This window comes from Panulirus ornatus, chromosome 3 (assembly GCF_036320965.1).
Source record: "Panulirus ornatus isolate Po-2019 chromosome 3, ASM3632096v1, whole genome shotgun sequence".
Taxonomy (NCBI): Eukaryota; Metazoa; Arthropoda; class Malacostraca; order Decapoda; family Palinuridae; genus Panulirus; species Panulirus ornatus.
In genome coordinates, this window is record NC_092226.1 from 2,294,668 (window position 1) to 2,316,623 (window position 21,956).

The 21,956-nt window shown below is 41.2% G+C and overlaps 1 protein-coding gene across 2 annotated transcripts in view; it reads right to left on the bottom strand.

Moving 5' to 3' along the window:
- Positions 1–21,956, bottom strand: part of Atg16 (Autophagy-related 16) — a 111,995-nt gene that overhangs the window by 15,832 nt on the left and 74,207 nt on the right. For both annotated transcript variants that reach the window (XM_071682747.1, XM_071682754.1), the window contains exon 10: positions 2,294–2,473. In XM_071682747.1, coding sequence (XP_071538848.1) covers positions 2,294–2,473 — 180 coding nt within the window. The remainder of the gene's footprint in view (positions 1–2,293; positions 2,474–21,956) is intronic.

The window sequence follows — 21,956 nt, forward strand, 5'->3', positions numbered from 1 at the left end:
ATACTTCCTATTGACCCCTACCCTCACCCACTCACATTTACTTATGAATGTCCCTTTTTTAAACCAAATATTCCAAATCAAGAGTCCTTTTTTTAGCACACAGTTCCAAAGCTGCTAATCATTTCCATTCACACTAAGTATATTATATCCCCTAATTTTACCCTCAACTGCCTCTAATACTTGATCATTTGCATTATGTATCTGATTCACTCACTGTTCCTCCCAAAACACTCATCCCTCTTCCTTACTCCTCTTGCTATCAGGTCCACATGCAGTCATCACCCACCTCTGTCTGTGATACTCATCTCATATATTCAAAAAGGTAAAATATACACGTTATATACTGCTTCTCATACAGAGATTGTCAACCTAATAGGCACAAAGGGCTAGTTTAACATTCTGTTAGGCACAAAGGATTAGTTTAACAACCTCTTGGGCATGAGGGGTCAGTACGTGACTAATTCTATGATAGCTTAGTACATCTTAATAAAACCATTATATGCACGCCTGCCTTTCCTACATCAGTAATGCAGCATCAGGAACTGAGATTCAGAGAAAAAGATCATTACTTTGATCCTTAATCTGTTCCTACTTTCTGAAAGTGGTGCATTTGGTGAGAGCAATGTGTAAGTGCAGCAACACCAAAAAATTAATCCAAATCTTTACCATATCCACATAGATAACTAAAAGCATACATAAATTTTTTAAAACTGTCTTAAAACAGTACAAATAATCCACATTATAGATGCCACACTAGTTACCCCAGCGCAGCTATGAGATGCAAAAAATCAAAATCCTAATTTCACAAAAACCATTAAAAATGCAAAACCCACCTACACAACTATGAAACAATGAAAACACAAATTAATAAAACTTATCAACCACATCATGTGAAGGGAAGCATATATCTCACCCCTAGCTAGTGTTAAGGGAACATACATGTTTACATTTCACATACTGACACCCAAACCAGCATGACTAAAATCCATGGTGACCCATGTCACACTTGTACACCACCAGCAATATAATTAAAAACACTTTTCCAAATATGAAACAATGAAGATACAACATAAAATCAACTTATCACATGGCTTGTCCCATGCACTGGCAGAGGGGAGGTGGACATGCTCATGAAGTAAATTCTTGGATGAACAAAGTAGCATTACCAAGGCCACTGCTATATGTGACCACTTCTAGAAGAGTATGTAGCTCTTGCAAAAAAATATATAATATGTCACAGTTGTAAAGAATTTCATAACAAACAACTGTGAAGAAACTGCGAAGCTTGAGTGATGCAGTACAAGATGTGGTCACTATAACAAGCAATTCACTACTCGGACTGCTTTTGTATCATTCACATAGTATAGCAGGCTATGGCAGATATTTAGGGATCACTTACTTTGTCCACTACTGTTGTTTCAGAGCATCTAAACTATCAAAATGTGTTAAACCCATTATTCTAGTTTGAATTTTGCCTCATGCCACTTTAATACACTTAAGCTGTAACTTAATCTACCTCATAACTTGAAGAAAATTCAATCTCTGGCTATGAAACTTTATACAGTTATTTCCTAGCATCAAAGGAACTGAATGGCATGAGACCAATAATTCCAGGTTGAATTTTAAGCAATGTATATAGAGGTTAATCTTGAACCTTAACCTAGCTCATAACTTGGAAAACTCCACCTCTGGCCTTGATACTTAATATAGATAATTTTGATATTTTCAAAACGATATCTTTACCCATTCTAATTTCACTCCCAATTACTATGTTGCATAGCAGAAGACACAAATGTTTTATGGAACACCCCTCTACTTTTTTATATGGGTGAATGAATTATGGCCTCAGGCAACTTATGATCACTACAGCAGCCCAAGTTTAGATTATCAAAATACACTTGCACCGAAAAGTGAAGTACAGAAAACTGAGACCCACACAGAAAGGGTTAACCCTTTAAGTCAACTTGTTCCTGTTTAATGGAATAAAAAATGATTTCTCTGCTGCCTCACAACCAATCAACAGGATAACCTCATCTTTGAGGAATAACTAGAAACTGATTGAATTAAATACAGGGGTTTTGTGGTCCAAATAGAATCAGGCTGAAAAAAATTAGCCCAAGTTCAGTAATAGATTTAACAGGCCTAGTTAATTGTGCCTATGCTGCAAAATAGTAGTACCTAATGGTTCCTTAGGTTATTATGGTTATAAGTCTGGGGTTTCTTAAAAATAACATGAGACTTTGGTAAAATTTTTCATAAAAAATCAATTTCAATCAAGAAATTACCATCTTACCTCTTGATAAGGATAGAGAAGTTATTTTTCCTTGGAGTGGCACCTCATTTGCAGATTGTTCAGTTCGAGTATCCCAAAATCTGATCTTCTTATCAAAATGACCTGATATAATAGTTGTTGCTGCACTGTCAGATGGTACAAGGTCATTACAGCTTGACCCAGCAAAGATTGTTCTTATACCTATGGAAAAAGGAAAGCTTTATCATATAATGGATTACCATCACACACTGTAAACAAAACCTGTTTTAAAGAACAAAATAGTTTTTTTCTCTACCATCACCACTATGATATGTGCCCCTTTCATTAGCCTTACCTGAACATCTAACAAGACAGATACATTCCACAAACATCAAAATACATTTGCTCAAAAATGAACTACTGCTTGTAATCTATCAATGTAAGAGCTGGTCTTTTTCTGTACCACCTTTGCTGTTATGTTATGGCCACATGAGACAAACAACAGATTTGTACTTGTGATCTAAACCAATAAAAGATCTTAACTCCCAATTAACTTGCCCCTCAACCCTACTGAACCTAATAACCTTGCTCTTATTCACATTTACTCTCAACATTCTTCTTGCACACACTTTACCACACTCAGTCACCAACCTCTACAGTTTCTCATCTGAATCAGCAACCAGCACTGTATCATCAGCGAACAACAACTCACTCACTTCCCAAGCCCTCGCTTCCACAACAGATTGCAAACTTGCCCCTCTCTCCAAAACTTTTGCATTCACCTCCCTAACAAATCCCATCAATAAACAAATTAAACAACCATGGAGACATCACACACCCCTGCTGCAAATCAACATTCACTAGGAAGCAATCACTTTCCTCTCTTCCCACTCGTACACATGCCTTACATCCTTGGTAAAAAAATTTCACTGGTTCTAGCAACTTACCTCCCACACCTTATACTCTTAAAAACCTTCCACAAAGCATCTCTATCAACCCTATCACATGCCTTCTCCAGACCCATTAATGCTACATACAAATCCATCTGTTTATCTAAGTAGTTCTCACATATATTCTTCAAAGCAAACACCTGATCCACGCATCTTCTACCACTTATGAAACCATATTGCTCTTCCCCAATCTGATGCTCTGTACATGACTTTGCCCTCTCAACCAATACCCTCCCATATAATTTCCCAGGAATACTCAACAAACTTATTATTTATTTTTATTATACTTTGTCGCTGTCTCCCGCGTTTGCGAGGTAGCGCAAGGAAACAGACGAAAGAAATGGCCCAACCCACCCCCATACACATGTATATACATACGTCCACACACGCAAATATACATACCTACACAGCTTTCCATGGTATACCCCAGACGCTTCACATGCCTTGATTCAATCCACTGACAGCACGTCAACCCCGGTATACCACATCGCTCCAATTCACTCTATTCCTTGCCTTCCTTTCACCCTCCTGCATGTTCAGGCCCCGATCACACAAAATCTTTTTCACTCCATCTTTCCACCTCCAATTTGGTCTCCCTCTTCTCCTCGTTCCCTCCACCTCCGACACATATATCCTCTTGGTCAATCTTTCCTCACTCATTCTCTCCATGTGCCCAAACCACTTCAAAACACCCTCTTCTGCTCTCTCAACCATGCTCTTTTTATTTCCACACATCACTCTTACCCTTACGTTACTCACTCGATCAAACCACCTCACACACACATTGTCCTCAAACATCTCATTTCCAGCACATCCATCCTCCTGCGCACAACTCTATCCATAGCCCACGCCTCGCAACCATACAACATTGTTGGAACCACTATTCCTTCAAACATACCCATTTTTGCTTTCCGAGATAATGTTCTCGACTTCCACACATTCTTCAAGGCCCCCAGAATTTTCGCCCCCTCCCCCACCCTATGATCCACTTCCGCTTCCATGGTTCCATCCGCTGCCAGATCCACTCCCAGATATCTAAAACACTTCACTTCCTCCAGTTTTTCTCCATTCAAACTCACCTCCCAATAGACTTGACCCTCAACCCTACTGTACCTAATAACCTTGCTCTTATTCACATTTACTCTTAACTTCCTTCTTCCACACACTTTACCAAACTCAGTCACCAGCTTCTGCAGTTTCTCACATGAATCAGCCACCAGCGCTGTATCATCAGCGAACAACAACTGACTCACTTCCCAAGCTCTCTCATCCCCAACAGACTTCATACTTGCCCCTCTTTCCAAAACTTTTGCATTTACCTCCCTAACAACCCCATCCATAAACAAATTAAACAACCATGGAGACATCACACACCCCTGCCGCAAACCTACATTCACTGAGAACCAATCACTTTCCTCTCTTCCTACACGTACACATGCCTTACATCCTCGATAAAAACTTTTCACTGCTTCTAACAACTTGCCTCCCACACCATATATTCTTAATACCTTCCACAGAGCATCTCTATCAACTCTATCATATGCCTTCTCCAGATCCATAAATGCTACATACAAATCCATTTGCTTTTCTAAGTATTTCTCACATACATTCTTCAAAGCAAACACCTGATCCACACATCCTCTACCACTTCTGAAACCACACTGCTCTTCCCCAATCTGATGCTCTGTACATGCCTTCACCCTCTCAATCAATACCCTCCCATATAATTTACCAGGAATACTCAACAAACTTATACCTCTGTAATTTGAGCACTCACTCTTATCCCCTTTGCCTTTGTACAATGGCACTATGCACGCATTCCGCCAATCCTCAGGCACCTCACCATGAGTCATACAAACTTATACCTCTGTAATTTCAACACTCACCATTATCCCCTTTGCATTTGTACGATGGCACTATGTATGCATTCAGCCAATCCTCAGGTACTTCACCATGAACCATACATACAATGAATATCATTACCAACAAATCAACAATACAGTCACCCCCTTTTTTAATAAATTCCACTCCAATACCATCCATACCCTCTCTCTTGCCAGCTTTCATCTTCCGCAAAGCTCTCACTGCCTCTTCTCTGTTTACCAAACATTTCTCCCAGACTCTCTCACTTCACTCACCACCTCGACCAAAACACCCTATATCTGCCACTCAATCATCAAACACATTCAACAAACCTTCAATACTCACTCCATCTCCTTCTCACTTCACCACTACTTGTTATTACCTCCCCATTAGCCCTCTTCACTGATGTTCCCATTTGTTCTCCTGTCTTATGCATTTTACTTCCTTCCAAAACATAATCATATTCTCCTTAAAATCTAATGATACTCTCTCACCCCAACTCTCATTTGCCCTCTTTTTCACCTATTGCACCTTTCTCATGACCTCCTGCCTCTTTCTTTTATACATCTTCAAGTCACTTGCACTACTTCCCTGCAGAAATCATCCAAACATCTCTCTCCTCTCTTTCACTAACTAATCTTACTTCTTCATCCCACCACTCATTACCCTTTCTAATCTCCCCACCTCCCACGCTTCTCATGCCAGAGGCATCTTTTGCGCAAGCCATCACTGCTTCCCCAATAACATCCCATTCCTTCCCCACTCCCCTTACATTATTTCCTCTCACCTTTTGTCGCTCTAGATTCAATCTCCCCTAGTACTTCCCCACACAAGTCTCCTTTCCAAGTACAATTACTCTCACCACTCGCTTCACTGCAACATTCTCTCTCCTTTTCTGAAAACCTCTACAAACCTTCACATTTGCCTCCACAAGATAATGATCAGACATCCCTCCAGCTGCACATCTCAGCACATTAACATCCAAAAGTCTCTTTCACTCACTTATCAATCAACACGTAATCCAATAATGCTTTCTGGCCATCTCTCCTACTTACATACGTATACTTATGTATATCTCTCTTTCTAAACCATGAATTCCCAATCACCAGTCCTTTTTCAGCACACAAATCTAGAAGCTCTTCACCATTTCCATTTACAACAATAAACACTCCATGTACACCAATTATACCCACGACTGCCACATTACTAACCTTTGCATTCAAATCTTCCATCACTACTACCCGGTCTCATGCATCAAAGCTGCGAACACATTCAATCAACTGCTCCCAAAACACTTGCCTTCCATGATCTTTCTTCTAATGACCAGGTGCATAGGCACCAATAATCACCCATCTCTCTCCATCCACTTTCACTTTTAACCATATCAATCTAGAAGTTACTTTCTTACACTATATAACATACTCCCACAACTCCTGCTTCAGGACTAGTTCTACTCCTTCCTTTGCTCTTGTCCTCTTACCTCTGACTATACTCCCAAGACATTCCCAAACCACTCTTCCCCTTTACGCTTGAGCTTCTTTCCAATCAGAGCCAAAACATCCAGGTTCCTTTCCTCAAATATACTACCTATCTCTCCTTTTTTCTCATCTTGGTTACATCCATACACATTTAGACACCCCAATCTGAGCCTTTGAGGAGGATGAGCACTCCCTGCATGACTCCTTCTGTTTCCTTTTTTAGAAAGTTAAAGTAACATGGAAGACAGAGACAAAGTATAATAGAAAAAATATATATATTTTGAGGAGGAATGCTATTTCATGTGTGGCAGGGTGGCAATGGAAATGGATGAAGTCAGCAAGAATGGATATGTACATGTGTATAAATGTATATGTCTGTGTATGTATATGTTGAAATGTATATATATGTATATGTGTGTGTGTGTGTGTGTGTGTGTGTGTGTGTGTGTGGGTGTTTTTGTATATACATGTGTATGTAGGTGGGTTGCGCCATACCTCGTCTGTTTCCCTGCGCTAACTCGACAATGAGGGAGACAGTAGTTAAATATAATGAAAAAAAATGTGTATATACGTGTGTATGTGGGTGGGTTGCGCCATTCCTCGTCTGTTTCCTTGCACTACCTCACTGACATAGGAGACGGTGATTAAGTATAAATATATGAATACAATATACATATATACAGTTTTACATACGTACTCACCATTTCCCATATTAGCGAGGTAGCATTAAGAACAGAGACTGAGCCAAAGAGGGAAAATCCTCACATGGCCCCCTTCTCTGTTCCTTCTTTTGGAAAAGTAAAAGCTGGAGGGAAGGATTTCCAGCCCCCCACTCCCTCCACTTTTAGGTGCCTTTTACAACATGCAGGGGATACATGGGAAGTAATCTTTCTCTCCTATCTCCAGCTACAGACTGAGAGTAAACGAATGTGGTCTTTTTTTTTTTGTCTTTTCCTAGCACTACCTCACTGGAAAGGGGGGATGCAATTTCATGTGTGGAGGATGGCGACAGGGATGGATGAAGGCAGCAAGTGTGAATATGTACATGTGTATATATGTATATGTCTGTGTATGTATATATACTCTGTACATGTCTTCACCCTCTCAATCAATACCCTCCCATATAATTTCCCAGGAATACTCAACAAACTTATACCTCTGTAATTTGAGCACTCACCTTTGTCCCCTTTGCCTTTGTACAATGGCACTATGCAAGCATTCCTCCAATCCTCAGGCACCTCACCATGAATCATACATAAATTAAATAACCTTACCAACCAGTCAACAATACAGTCACCCCATCTTTTAATAAATTCCACTGCAATACCATCCAAACCTGCTGCCTTGCCGGCTTTCATCTTCTGCAAAGCTTTTACTACCTCTTCTCTGTTTACCAAATCATTTTCCCTAACCCTCTCACTTTGGACACCACCTCGACCAAAACACCCTATATCTGCCACTCTATCATCAAACACATTCAACAAACCTTCAAAACACTCACTCCATCTCCTTCTCACATCACCACTACTTGTTATCACCTCCCCATTAGCCCCCTTCACTGAAGTTCCCATTTGTTTCCTTGTCTTACGCACTATATTTACCTCCTTCCAAAACATCTTTTTATTCTCCCTAAAATTTAATGAAACTCTCTCACCCCAACTCTCATTTGCCCTCTTTTTCACCTTTTGCACTTTTCTCTTGATTGAGAGGGTGAAGGAATGTACAGAGCATCAGATTGGGGAAGAGCAGTGTGGTTTCAGAAGTGGTAGAGGATGTGTGGATCAGGTGTTTGCTTTGAAGAATGTATGTGAGAAATACTTAGAAAAGCAAATGGATTTGTATATAGCATTTATGGATCCGGAGAAGGCATATGATAGAGTTGATAGAGATGCTCTGTGGAAGGTATTACGAATATATGGTGTGGGAGGCAAGTTGTTAGAAGCAGTGAAAAGTTTTTATTGAGGATGTAAGGCATGTGTACGTGTAGGAAGAGAGGAAAGTGATTGGTTCTCAGTGAATGTAGGTTTGCAGCAGGGGTGTGTAATGTATCCATGGTTGTTTAATTTGTTTATGGATGGGGTTGTTAGGGAGGTGAATGCAAGAGTTTTGGAAAGAGGGGCAAGTATGCAGTCTGTTGTGGTTGAGAGAGCTTGGGAAGTGAGTCAGTTGTTGTTTGCTGATGATAAAGCACTGGTGGCTGATTCATGTGAGAAACTGCAGAAGCTGGTGACTGAGTTTGGTAAAGTGTGTGAAAGAAGAAAGTTGAGAGTAAATGTGAATAAGAGCAAGGTTATTAGGTACAGTAGGGTTGAGGGACAAGTCAATTGGGAGGTAAGTTTGAATGGAGAAAAACTGGAGGAAGTAAAGTGTTTTAGATATCTGGGAGTGGATTTGGCAGCGGATGGAACCATGGAAGCGGAAGTGAATCATAGGGTGGGGAAGGGGGCGAAAACTCTGGGAGCCTTGAAGAATGTGTGGAAGTCGAGAACATTATCTCGGAAAGAAAAATGGGTAAGTCTGAAGGAATAGTGGTTCCAACAATGTTACATGGTTGCAAGGCATGGGCTATGGATAGAGTTGTGCGCAGGAGGGTGGACGTGCTGGAAATGAGATGTTTGAGGACAATATGTGGTGTGAGGTGGTTTGATCAAGTAAGTAATAATAAGGTAAGAAAGATGTGTGTTAATAAAAAGAGTGTGGTTGAGAGAGCAGAAGAGGGTGTTTTGAAATGGTTTGGTCACATGGAGTGAATGAGTGAGGAAAGATTGACCAAGAGGATATATGTGTCAGAGGTGGAGGGAACAAGAAGTGGGAGACCAAATTGGAGGTGGAAAGATGAAGTGAAAAAGATTTTGAGTGATCGGGGCCTGAACATGCAAGAGGGTGAAAGGCATGCAAGGAATACAGTGAATTGGAATGATGTGGTATACCGGGGTCGACGTGCTGTCAATGGATTGAACGAGGGCATGTGAAGCATCTGGGGTAAACCATGGAAAGTTGTGTGGGGCCTGGATGTGGAAAGGGAGCTGTGGTTTCAGTGTATTATTGCATGACAGCTAGAGACTGAGTGTGAACGAATGGGGCCTTTGTTGTCTCTTCCTAGCGCTAACTAGCACACATTAGGGGGGAGGGGGTTGTTATTTTCATGTGTGGCAAGGTGGCGATGGGAATGAATAAAGGCAGATAGTATGAATTGCGTACATGTGTATATATGTATATGTCTGTGTTTGTATATATATGTATACGTTGAGATATACAGGTATGTATATTTGCGTGTGTGGACGTGTATGTATATACATGTGTATGTGGGTGGGTTGGGTCATTCTTTCGTCTGTTTCCTTGTGCTACCTTGATCCAATTCACTCTATTCCTTGCATGTTCAGGCCCCGATCACACAAAATCTTTTTCACTCCATCTTTCCACCTCCAATTTGGTCTCCCTCTTCTCCTCGTTCCCTCCACCTCCGACACATATATCCTCTTGGTCAATCTTTCCTCACTCATTCTCTCCATGTGCCCAAACCACTTCAAAACACCCTCTTCTGCTCTCTCAACCATGCTCTTTTTATTTCCACACATCACTCTTACCCTTACGTTACTCACTCGATCAAACCACCTCACACACACATTGTCCTCAAACATCTCATTTCCAGCACATCCATCCTCCTGCGCACAACTCTATCCATAGCCCACGCCTCGCAACCATACAACATTGTTGGAACCACTATTCCTTCAAACATACCCATTTTTGCTTTCCGAGATAATGTTCTCGACTTCCACACATTCTTCAAGGCCCCCAGAATTTTCGCCCCCTCCCCCACCCTATGATCCACTTCCGCTTCCATGGTTCCATCCGCTGCCAGATCCACTCCCAGATATCTAAAACACTTCACTTCCTCCAGTTTTTCTCCATTCAAACTCACCTCCCAATAGACTTGACCCTCAACCCTACTGTACCTAATAACCTTGCTCTTATTCACATTTACTCTTAACTTCCTTCTTCCACACACTTTACCAAACTCAGTCACCAGCTTCTGCAGTTTCTCACATGAATCAGCCACCAGCGCTGTATCATCAGCGAACAACAACTGACTCACTTCCCAAGCTCTCTCATCCCCAACAGACTTCATACTTGCCCCTCTTTCCAAAACTTTTGCATTTACCTCCCTAACAACCCCATCCATAAACAAATTAAACAACCATGGAGACATCACACACCCCTGCCGCAAACCTACATTCACTGAGAACCAATCACTTTCCTCTCTTCCTACACGTACACATGCCTTACATCCTCGATAAAAACTTTTCACTGCTTCTAACAACTTGCCTCCCACACCATATATTCTTAATACCTTCCACAGAGCATCTCTATCAACTCTATCATATGCCTTCTCCAGATCCATAAATGCTACATACAAATCCATTTGCTTTTCTAAGTATTTCTCACATACATTCTTCAAAGCAAACACCTGATCCACACATCCTCTACCACTTCTGAAACCACACTGCTCTTCCCCAATCTGATGCTCTGTACATGCCTTCACCCTCTCAATCAATACCCTCCCATATAATTTACCAGGAATACTCAACAAACTTATACCTCTGTAATTTGAGCACTCACTCTTATCCCCTTTGCCTTTGTACAATGGCACTATGCACGCATTCCGCCAATCCTCAGGCACCTCACCATGAGTCATACAAACTTATACCTCTGTAATTTCAACACTCACCATTATCCCCTTTGCATTTGTACGATGGCACTATGTATGCATTCAGCCAATCCTCAGGTACTTCACCATGAACCATACATACAATGAATATCATTACCAACAAATCAACAATACAGTCACCCCCTTTTTTAATAAATTCCACTCCAATACCATCCATACCCTCTCTCTTGCCAGCTTTCATCTTCCGCAAAGCTCTCACTGCCTCTTCTCTGTTTACCAAACATTTCTCCCAGACTCTCTCACTTCACTCACCACCTCGACCAAAACACCCTATATCTGCCACTCAATCATCAAACACATTCAACAAACCTTCAATACTCACTCCATCTCCTTCTCACTTCACCACTACTTGTTATTACCTCCCCATTAGCCCTCTTCACTGATGTTCCCATTTGTTCTCCTGTCTTATGCATTTTACTTCCTTCCAAAACATAATCATATTCTCCTTAAAATCTAATGATACTCTCTCACCCCAACTCTCATTTGCCCTCTTTTTCACCTATTGCACCTTTCTCATGACCTCCTGCCTCTTTCTTTTATACATCTTCAAGTCACTTGCACTACTTCCCTGCAGAAATCATCCAAACATCTCTCTCCTCTCTTTCACTAACTAATCTTACTTCTTCATCCCACCACTCATTACCCTTTCTAATCTCCCCACCTCCCACGCTTCTCATGCCAGAGGCATCTTTTGCGCAAGCCATCACTGCTTCCCCAATAACATCCCATTCCTTCCCCACTCCCCTTACATTATTTCCTCTCACCTTTTGTCGCTCTAGATTCAATCTCCCCTAGTACTTCCCCACACAAGTCTCCTTTCCAAGTACAATTACTCTCACCACTCGCTTCACTGCAACATTCTCTCTCCTTTTCTGAAAACCTCTACAAACCTTCACATTTGCCTCCACAAGATAATGATCAGACATCCCTCCAGCTGCACATCTCAGCACATTAACATCCAAAAGTCTCTTTCACTCACTTATCAATCAACACGTAATCCAATAATGCTTTCTGGCCATCTCTCCTACTTACATACGTATACTTATGTATATCTCTCTTTCTAAACCATGAATTCCCAATCACCAGTCCTTTTTCAGCACACAAATCTAGAAGCTCTTCACCATTTCCATTTACAACAATAAACACTCCATGTACACCAATTATACCCACGACTGCCACATTACTAACCTTTGCATTCAAATCTTCCATCACTACTACCCGGTCTCATGCATCAAAGCTGCGAACACATTCAATCAACTGCTCCCAAAACACTTGCCTTCCATGATCTTTCTTCTCATGACCAGGTGCATAGGCACCAATAATCACCCATCTCTCTCCATCCACTTTCACTTTTAACCATATCAATCTAGAAGTTACTTTCTTACACTATATAACATACTCCCACAACTCCTGCTTCAGGACTAGTTCTACTCCTTCCTTTGCTCTTGTCCTCTTACCTCTGACTATACTCCCAAGACATTCCCAAACCACTCTTCCCCTTTACGCTTGAGCTTCTTTCCAATCAGAGCCAAAACATCCAGGTTCCTTTCCTCAAATATACTACCTATCTCTCCTTTTTTCTCATCTTGGTTACATCCATACACATTTAGACACCCCAATCTGAGCCTTTGAGGAGGATGAGCACTCCCTGCATGACTCCTTCTGTTTCCTTTTTTAGAAAGTTAAAGTAACATGGAAGACAGAGACAAAGTATAATAGAAAAAATATATATATTTTGAGGGGGAATGCTATTTCATGTGTGGCAGGGTGGCAATGGAAATGGATGAAGTCAGCAAGAATGGATATGTACATGTGTATAAATGTATATGTCTGTGTATGTATATGTTGAAATGTATATATATGTATATGTGTGTGTGTGTGTGTGTGTGTGTGTGTGTGTGTGGGTGTTTTTGTATATACATGTGTATGTAGGTGGGTTGCGCCATACCTCGTCTGTTTCCCTGCGCTAACTCGACAATGAGGGAGACAGTAGTTAAATATAATGAAAAAAAATGTGTATATACGTGTGTATGTGGGTGGGTTGCGCCATTCCTCGTCTGTTTCCTTGCACTACCTCACTGACATAGGAGACGGTGATTAAGTATAAATATATGAATACAATATACATATATACAGTTTTACATACGTACTCACCATTTCCCATATTAGCGAGGTAGCATTAAGAACAGAGACTGAGCCAAAGAGGGAAAATCCTCACATGGCCCCCTTCTCTGTTCCTTCTTTTGGAAAAGTAAAAGCTGGAGGGAAGGATTTCCAGCCCCCCACTCCCTCCACTTTTAGGTGCCTTTTACAACATGCAGGGGATACATGGGAAGTAATCTTTCTCTCCTATCTCCAGCTACAGACTGAGAGTAAACGAATGTGGTCTTTTTTTTTTTGTCTTTTCCTAGCACTACCTCACTGGAAAGGGGGGATGCAATTTCATGTGTGGAGGATGGCGACAGGGATGGATGAAGGCAGCAAGTGTGAATATGTACATGCGTATATATGTATATGTCTGTGTATGTATATATACTCTGTACATGTCTTCACCCTCTCAATCAATACCCTCCCATATAATTTCCCAGGAATACTCAACAAACTTATACCTCTGTAATTTGAGCACTCACCTTTGTCCCCTTTGCCTTTGTACAATGGCACTATGCAAGCATTCCTCCAATCCTCAGGCACCTCACCATGAATCATACATAAATTAAATAACCTTACCAACCAGTCAACAATACAGTCACCCCATCTTTTAATAAATTCCACTGCAATACCATCCAAACCTGCTGCCTTGCCGGCTTTCATCTTCTGCAAAGCTTTTACTACCTCTTCTCTGTTTACCAAATCATTTTCCCTAACCCTCTCACTTTGGACACCACCTCGACCAAAACACCCTATATCTGCCACTCTATCATCAAACACATTCAACAAACCTTCAAAACACTCACTCCATCTCCTTCTCACATCACCACTACTTGTTATCACCTCCCCATTAGCCCCCTTCACTGAAGTTCCCATTTGTTTCCTTGTCTTACGCACTATATTTACCTCCTTCCAAAACATCTTTTTATTCTCCCTAAAATTTAATGAAACTCTCTCACCCCAACTCTCATTTGCCCTCTTTTTCACCTTTTGCACTTTTCTCTTGATTGAGAGGGTGAAGGAATGTACAGAGCATCAGATTGGGGAAGAGCAGTGTGGTTTCAGAAGTGGTAGAGGATGTGTGGATCAGGTGTTTGCTTTGAAGAATGTATGTGAGAAATACTTAGAAAAGCAAATGGATTTGTATATAGCATTTATGGATCCGGAGAAGGCATATGATAGAGTTGATAGAGATGCTCTGTGGAAGGTATTACGAATATATGGTGTGGGAGGCAAGTTGTTAGAAGCAGTGAAAAGTTTTTATCGAGGATGTAAGGCATGTGTACGTGTAGGAAGAGAGGAAAGTGATTGGTTCTCAGTGAATGTAGGTTTGCAGCAGGGGTGTGTAATGTATCCATGGTTGTTTAATTTGTTTATGGATGGGGTTGTTAGGGAGGTGAATGCAAGAGTTTTGGAAAGAGGGGCAAGTATGCAGTCTGTTGTGGTTGAGAGAGCTTGGGAAGTGAGTCAGTTGTTGTTTGCTGATGATAAAGCACTGGTGGCTGATTCATGTGAGAAACTGCAGAAGCTGGTGACTGAGTTTGGTAAAGTGTGTGAAAGAAGAAAGTTGAGAGTAAATGTGAATAAGAGCAAGGTTATTAGGTACAGTAGGGTTGAGGGACAAGTCAATTGGGAGGTAAGTTTGAATGGAGAAAAACTGGAGGAAGTAAGGTGTTTTAGATATCTGGGAGTGGATTTGGCAGCGGATGGAACCATGGAAGCGGAAGTGAATCATAGGGTGGGGAAGGGGGCGAAAACTCTGGGAGCCTTGAAGAATGTGTGGAAGTCGAGAACATTATCTCGGAAAGCAAAAATGGGTAAGTCTGAAGGAATAGTGGTTCCAACAATGTTATATGGTTGCAAGGCATGGGCTATGGATAGAGTTGTGCGCAGGAGGGTGGACGTGCTGGAAATGAGATGTTTGAGGACAATATGTGGTGTGAGGTGGTTTGATCAAGTAAGTAATAATAAGGTAAGAAAGATGTGTGTTAATAAAAAGAGTGTGGTTGAGAGAGCAGAAGAGGGTGTTTTGAAATGGTTTGGTCACATGGAGTGAATGAGTGAGGAAAGATTGACCAAGAGGATATATGTGTCAGAGGTGGAGGGAACAAGAAGTGGGAGACCAAATTGGAGGTGGAAAGATGAAGTGAAAAAGATTTTGAGTGATCGGGGCCTGAACATGCAAGAGGGTGAAAGGCATGCAAGGAATACAGTGAATTGGAATGATGTGGTATACCGGGGTCGACGTGCTGTCAATGGATTGAACGAGGGCATGTGAAGCATCTGGGGTAAACCATGGAAAGTTGTGTGGGGCCTGGATGTGGAAAGGGAGCTGTGGTTTCAGTGTATTATTGCATGACAGCTAGAGACTGAGTGTGAACGAATGGGGCCTTTGTTGTCTCTTCCTAGCGCTAACTAGCACACATTAGGGGGGAGGGGGTTGTTATTTTCATGTGTGGCAAGGTGGCGATGGGAATGAATAAAGGCAGACAGTATGAATTGCGTACATGTGTATATATGTATATGTCTGTGTTTGTATATATATGTATACGTTGAGATATACAGGTATGTATATTTGCGTGTGTGGACGTGTATGTATATACATGTGTATGTGGGTGGGTTGGGTCATTCTTTCGTCTGTTTCCTTGTGCTACCTTGATCCAATTCACTCTATTCCTTGCATGTTCAGGCCCCGATCACTCAAAATCTTTTTCACGCCATCTTTCCACCTCCAATTTGGTCTCCCACTTCTCCTTGTTCCCTCCACCTCCGACACATATATCCTCTTGGTCAATCTTTCCTCACTCATTCTCTCCATGTGCCTAAACCATTTCCAAACACCCTCTTCTACTCTCTCAACCACGCTCTTTTTATTTCCACACATCTTTCTTACCCTTACATTACTTACTCGATCAAACCACCTCACACCACATATTGTCCTCAAACATCTCATTTCCAGCACATCCACCCTCCTGCGCACAACTCTATCCATAGCCCACGCCTCGCAACCATACAACATTGTTGGAACCACTATTCCTTCAAACATACCCATTTTTGCTTTCCGAGATAATGTTCTCGACTTCCAAACATTCTTCAAGGCTCCCAGGATTTTTGCCCCCTCCCCCACCCAATGATTCACTTCTGCTTCCATGGTTCCATCCGCTGCCAGATCCACTCCCAGATATCTAAAACACTTTACTTCCTCCAGTTTTTCTCCATTCAAACTTACCTCCCAATTGACTTGACTCTCAACCCTACTGTGCCTAATAACCTTGCTCTTATTCACATTTACTATGAACTTTCTTCTTTCACACACTTTACCAAACTCAGTCACCAGCTTCTGCAGTTTCTCACATGAATCAGCCACCAGTGCTGTATCATCAGCAAACAACAACTGACTCACTTCCCAAGCTCTCTCATCCACAACAGACTGCATACTTGCCCCTCTTTCCAAAACTCTTGCATTCACCTCCCTAACAACCCCATCCATAAACAAATTAAACAACCATGGAGATATCACACACCCCTGCCGCAAACCTACATTCACTGAGAACCAATCACTTTCCTCTCTTCCTACACGTAAACATGCCTTACATCCTCGATAAAAGCTTTTCACTGCTTCTAACAACTTGCCTCCCACACCATATATTCTTAGCACCTTCCACAGAGCATCTCTATCAACTCTATCATATGCCATCTCCAGATCCATAAATGCTACATACAAATCCATCTGCTTTTCTAAGTATTTCTCACATACATTCTTCAAAGCAAACACCTGATCCACACATCCTCTACCACTTCTGAAACCACACTGCTCTTCCCCAATCTGATGCTCTGTACATGCCTTCACCCTTTCAATCAATACCCTCCCATATAATTTACCAGGAAACTTATACCTCTGTAATTTGAGCACTCACTCTTATCTCCTTTGCCTTTGTACAATGGCACTATGCAAGCATTCCACCAATCCTCAGGCACCTCACCATGAATCATACATACATTAAATAACCTTACCAACCAGTCAACAATACAGTCACCCCCTTTTTTACTAAATTCCTCTGCAATACCATCCAAACCTGCTGCCTTGCCGGCTTTCATCTTCCGCAAAGCTTTTACTACCTCTTCTCTGTTTACCAAACCATTTTCCCTAACCCTCTCACTTTGCACACCACCTCGACCAAAAAACCCTATATCTGCCACTCTATCATCAAACACATTCAACAAACCTTCAAAATACTCACTCCATCTCCTTCTCACATCACCACTACTTGTTTTCACCTCCCCATTAGCCCCCTTCACTGAAGTTCCCATTTGCTTCCTTGTCTTACGCACTTTATTTACCTCCTTCCAGAACATCTTTTTATTCTCCCTAAAATTTAATTACGTGGAGACAAAATAGACAAGGGAGATATGTAATGAGCACTGACCACCAAAGTTTTGACAATACAGGTTGAAATTGAAGGACCACCTTAAAACCTCCATTAGATCAAATGTAAAACCCCAGTGAGTATCTAGGATGCAAAAAATCCCATCTTTTTCTTGGGGGGAGGCATTTAACTGTTCTGGATACCTAAGGTTGAATTTCATATCATCTTAATTCTTATATCTAAACATTCATTAATATAAAGTCATATATATGGTGTGGGAGGAAAGTTGTTAGAAGCAGTGAAAAGTTTTTATCGAGGATGTAAGGCATGTGTACGTGTAGGAAGAGAGGAAAGTGATTGGTTCTCAGTGAATGTAGGTTTGCGGCAGGGGTGTGTGATGTCTCCATGGTTGTTTAATTTGTTTATGGATGGGGTTGTTAGGGAGGTGAATGCAAGACTTTTGGAAAGAGGGGCAAGTATGAAGTCTGTTGGGGATGAGAGAGCTTGGGAAGTGAGTCAGTTGTTGTTCGCTGATGATACAGCGCTGGTGGCTGATTCATGTGAGAAACTGCAGAAGCTGGTGACTGAGTTTGGAAAAGTGTGTGGAAGAAGAAAGTTAAGAGTAAATGTGAATAAGAGCAAGGTTATTAGGTACAGTAGGGTTGAGGGTCAAGTCAATTGGGAGGTGAGTTTGAATGGAGAAAAACTGGAGGAAGTGAAGTGTTTTAGATATCTGGGAGTGGATCTGGCAGCGGATGGAACCATGGAAGCGGAAGTGGATCATAGGGTGGGGGAGGGGGCGAAAATCCTGGGAGCCTTGAAGAATGTGTGGAAGTCGAGAACATTATCTCGGAAAGCAAAAATGGGTATGTTTGAAGGAATAGTGGTTCCAACAATGTTGTATGGTTGCGAGGCGTGGGCTATGGATAGAGTTGTGCGCAGGAGGATGGATGTGCTGGAAATGAGATGTTTGAGGACAATGTGTGGTGTGAGGTGGTTTGATCGAGTGAGTAACGTAAGGGTAAGAGAGATGTGTGGAAATAAAAAGAGCGTGGTTGAGAGAGCAGAAGAGGGTGTTTTGAAGTGGTTTGGGCACATGGAGAGGATGAGTGAGGAAAGATTGACCAAGAGGATATATGTGTCGGAGGTGGAGGGAACAAGGAGAAGAGCGAGACCAAATTGGAGGTGGAAAGATGGAGTGAAAAAGATTTTGTGTGATCGGGGCCTGAACATGCAGGAGGGTGAAAGGAGGGCAAGGAATAGAGTGAATTGGAGCGATGTGGTATACCGGGGTTGACGTGCTGTCAGTGGATTGAAGCAGGGCATGTGAAGCGTCTGGGGTAAACCATGGAAAGCTGTGTAGGTATGTATATTTGCGTGTGTGGACGTATGTATATACATGTGTATGGGGGGGGGGGGCCATTTCTTTCGTCTGTTTCCTTGCGCTACCTCGCAAACGCGGGAGACAGCGACAAAATGTAATAAAAAAAAAAAATAATATATAGATATGTCAATAGAATCATATTGAATTACTCCTTAGAATAAAACAAATACAGGCAGTATAAACATAATCTGAAAATATCTAAAACATGAATGCTCACGCACTTCAGATTCATACTAAATTGGTGATGTGCTTCCTGCTTCCTCAGTGATTTCTGCTATGTTTGTGGTTATTGTCTTTATTCTGCCCTTATAATGAAATCCAAGAAGTATCCAAATCATAGAGCTGATGGTAGTACAATAAAAAGAAAGCAAGTAATGTCACCAGCTTACAGAAACTTCAAATTCTACAGAAATTAGATAAGGGCAAATCAATTCATAACCTAAGATAATTATGGTGTTGGTAACATGACAATATATAATATCAAGTAGTAACAAGAAAAGCATGATGCCAACCCCAGCACTTCATCTATCTATTTATATCCTTGATGCCCATTTCCTCCAGGAATTCCCATCAAGGGGGTGCACAGAGAAAGAGTCATCACTTATTCCTGTCCTTACATGCCTCCCTCACAAACACCATTCCATGCATTCTTTCACTACTTTGCTCCTTCCAATATAGTCTCCCACTTTATCTCCCCATGTCACGGCTGGTTTTTCTCTCATACCAACCTCTTTTATAGTACTGTCATACATTTTCCTTGTAAACTTCTCATCTTGCATTCTTTCCACATGCCCAAACCATCTCAAAGTATTACATTTCATCCACTCTACCACTTCACAATTCATCACCTTTGTAATCCCTGCCACACCAAATCTCTCATACAAACCCTCATTTCTTTCTTCATTCCATCTAGTCATACCACATGCTCTTCTCAAACAGCTAGTTTCCAAAGACCAGATTCTTGACCTCTGTGACGCATTCCATATCCATGTTTCAGCTTCATAGGTCAAGGTCAGGAGAACTATACCTTCTCTTAATCCTTTCTTAGCTTCCAAACTTCCACATCTACCCTTTGTTATTCTATTAAAGGACCCAGTGACTCTTTTACCCTGTACTGCTCTCTCCCTTCTCTCCTTCCATAATCACAAACTTATCCAAGATATCTTCCAAATACTTAAATTCTATCTCTTCTTTACCTCTTCCAGTCTTTTTCCTCCCATTTCTATAACAGTTTAGTGCACTTTCTTCTCTCATTTGACTGGGCTTTACAAAATCTATACTTTGGCACAGTTTCCTTTCAAACACCAGTGCTTTACTTTTACTTGCATTTACCTTCAGTCACCTACTCTCACACATCATAAAACAAACTTATAACCTTCTGCAACTCCTCTTCACTCTCAGCAAACAACATAGCATCATCCATAAACAGACTTGTCATCAGCCAACATACCTCAACATTATACTCCATCCCTGCATTCCCTTTCCCTAGTTCTGCTTTCATCTCTCTAATCATTCCATCAATATGTGTGTTAAAAGCTACAGTGGCAACACACAGCCCTACCTTACATCCACTTATTCACCAAAACTTTTGCTCAACTCTCCATCCACTCTTATATGTGCATTTGTTCCTCTACTGAAGGCTTCTACACCATCTAACAGTTGTTCCCTAACTTCAAATATCCAGACATCATCCCATAGAGCATTCCCCTTAACTCTGTCATAGCTTTCTCTTGATCCATAAAAGCTGCATGCAGCTTCTTTTCTTTTGCTAGATACTTTTCCAGTCATTCTTACCACAAAATTGTAATCCACACATTCCCTATCTTTTCTAAATCCTCCTTGCTCCTCAATCACTCCACATTCAGTCACTTCCATCACCCTATAAATCAACACTTGCATACTCTTTTCCTCATATACTTAACAGATTAATTCCCCTATAATTGATACATACATCCTTAGCACTGTTTCTATTGAATAAAGCGTGGCGGCAAATATGAATAAATTTGCAAAATTTTCCTTATTCTTTTAACTTTCCTTGATATTTCATATAAGCTGATGGATAATTTCTTTTCTTTTTCTTTGATTAATGCTGGTCCTGGGAACACCACTAATTTTCTAAACTCTGGCCTTCAGTGGGTAAAGGAGCACTTATATGAGTGTGAAAGCACTGCTTTACTTTAGCATACAAGACATATGCTGAGGATACATTTAAGCAAACTGAAAAGCTGTAAGTACTTAATCCATCTCATATCAATAGTTATGAAACTGAAAGGACTTTATATGCAGCTTTTATGCACCTAATTAATTTCAACATTCCATGTAGATCTAGAAAATGAAGTTAGGTCTCACACAGGTTAACCTTAAGCAACTTTAGAAAACTGCTGCACTGCAACAATTTTTCTGTGATACTTCTTGATGTATTGGAAATGAAATGTTTGAGGACAATATGTGGTGTGAGGTGGTTTGATCGAGTAAGTAATGAAAGGATAAGAGAGATGTGTGGTAATAAAAAGAGTGTGGTTGAGAGGGCAGACGAGGGTGTGTTGAAATGGTCTGGACACATGGAGTGAATGAGTGAGAAGAGATTGGCAAAGAGGATATATGTGTCAGAGGTGGAGGGAACAAGAAGCGGGAGACCAAATTGGAGGTGGAAGGATGGAGTGAAAAAGATTTTGAGCAATCAGGACTTGAACGTAAAGGAGGGTGAAAGGTGTGCAAGGAATAAAGTGAAATGGAATGATGTGGTATACCGGGGTCGATGTGCTGTCAATGGATTGAACCAGGGA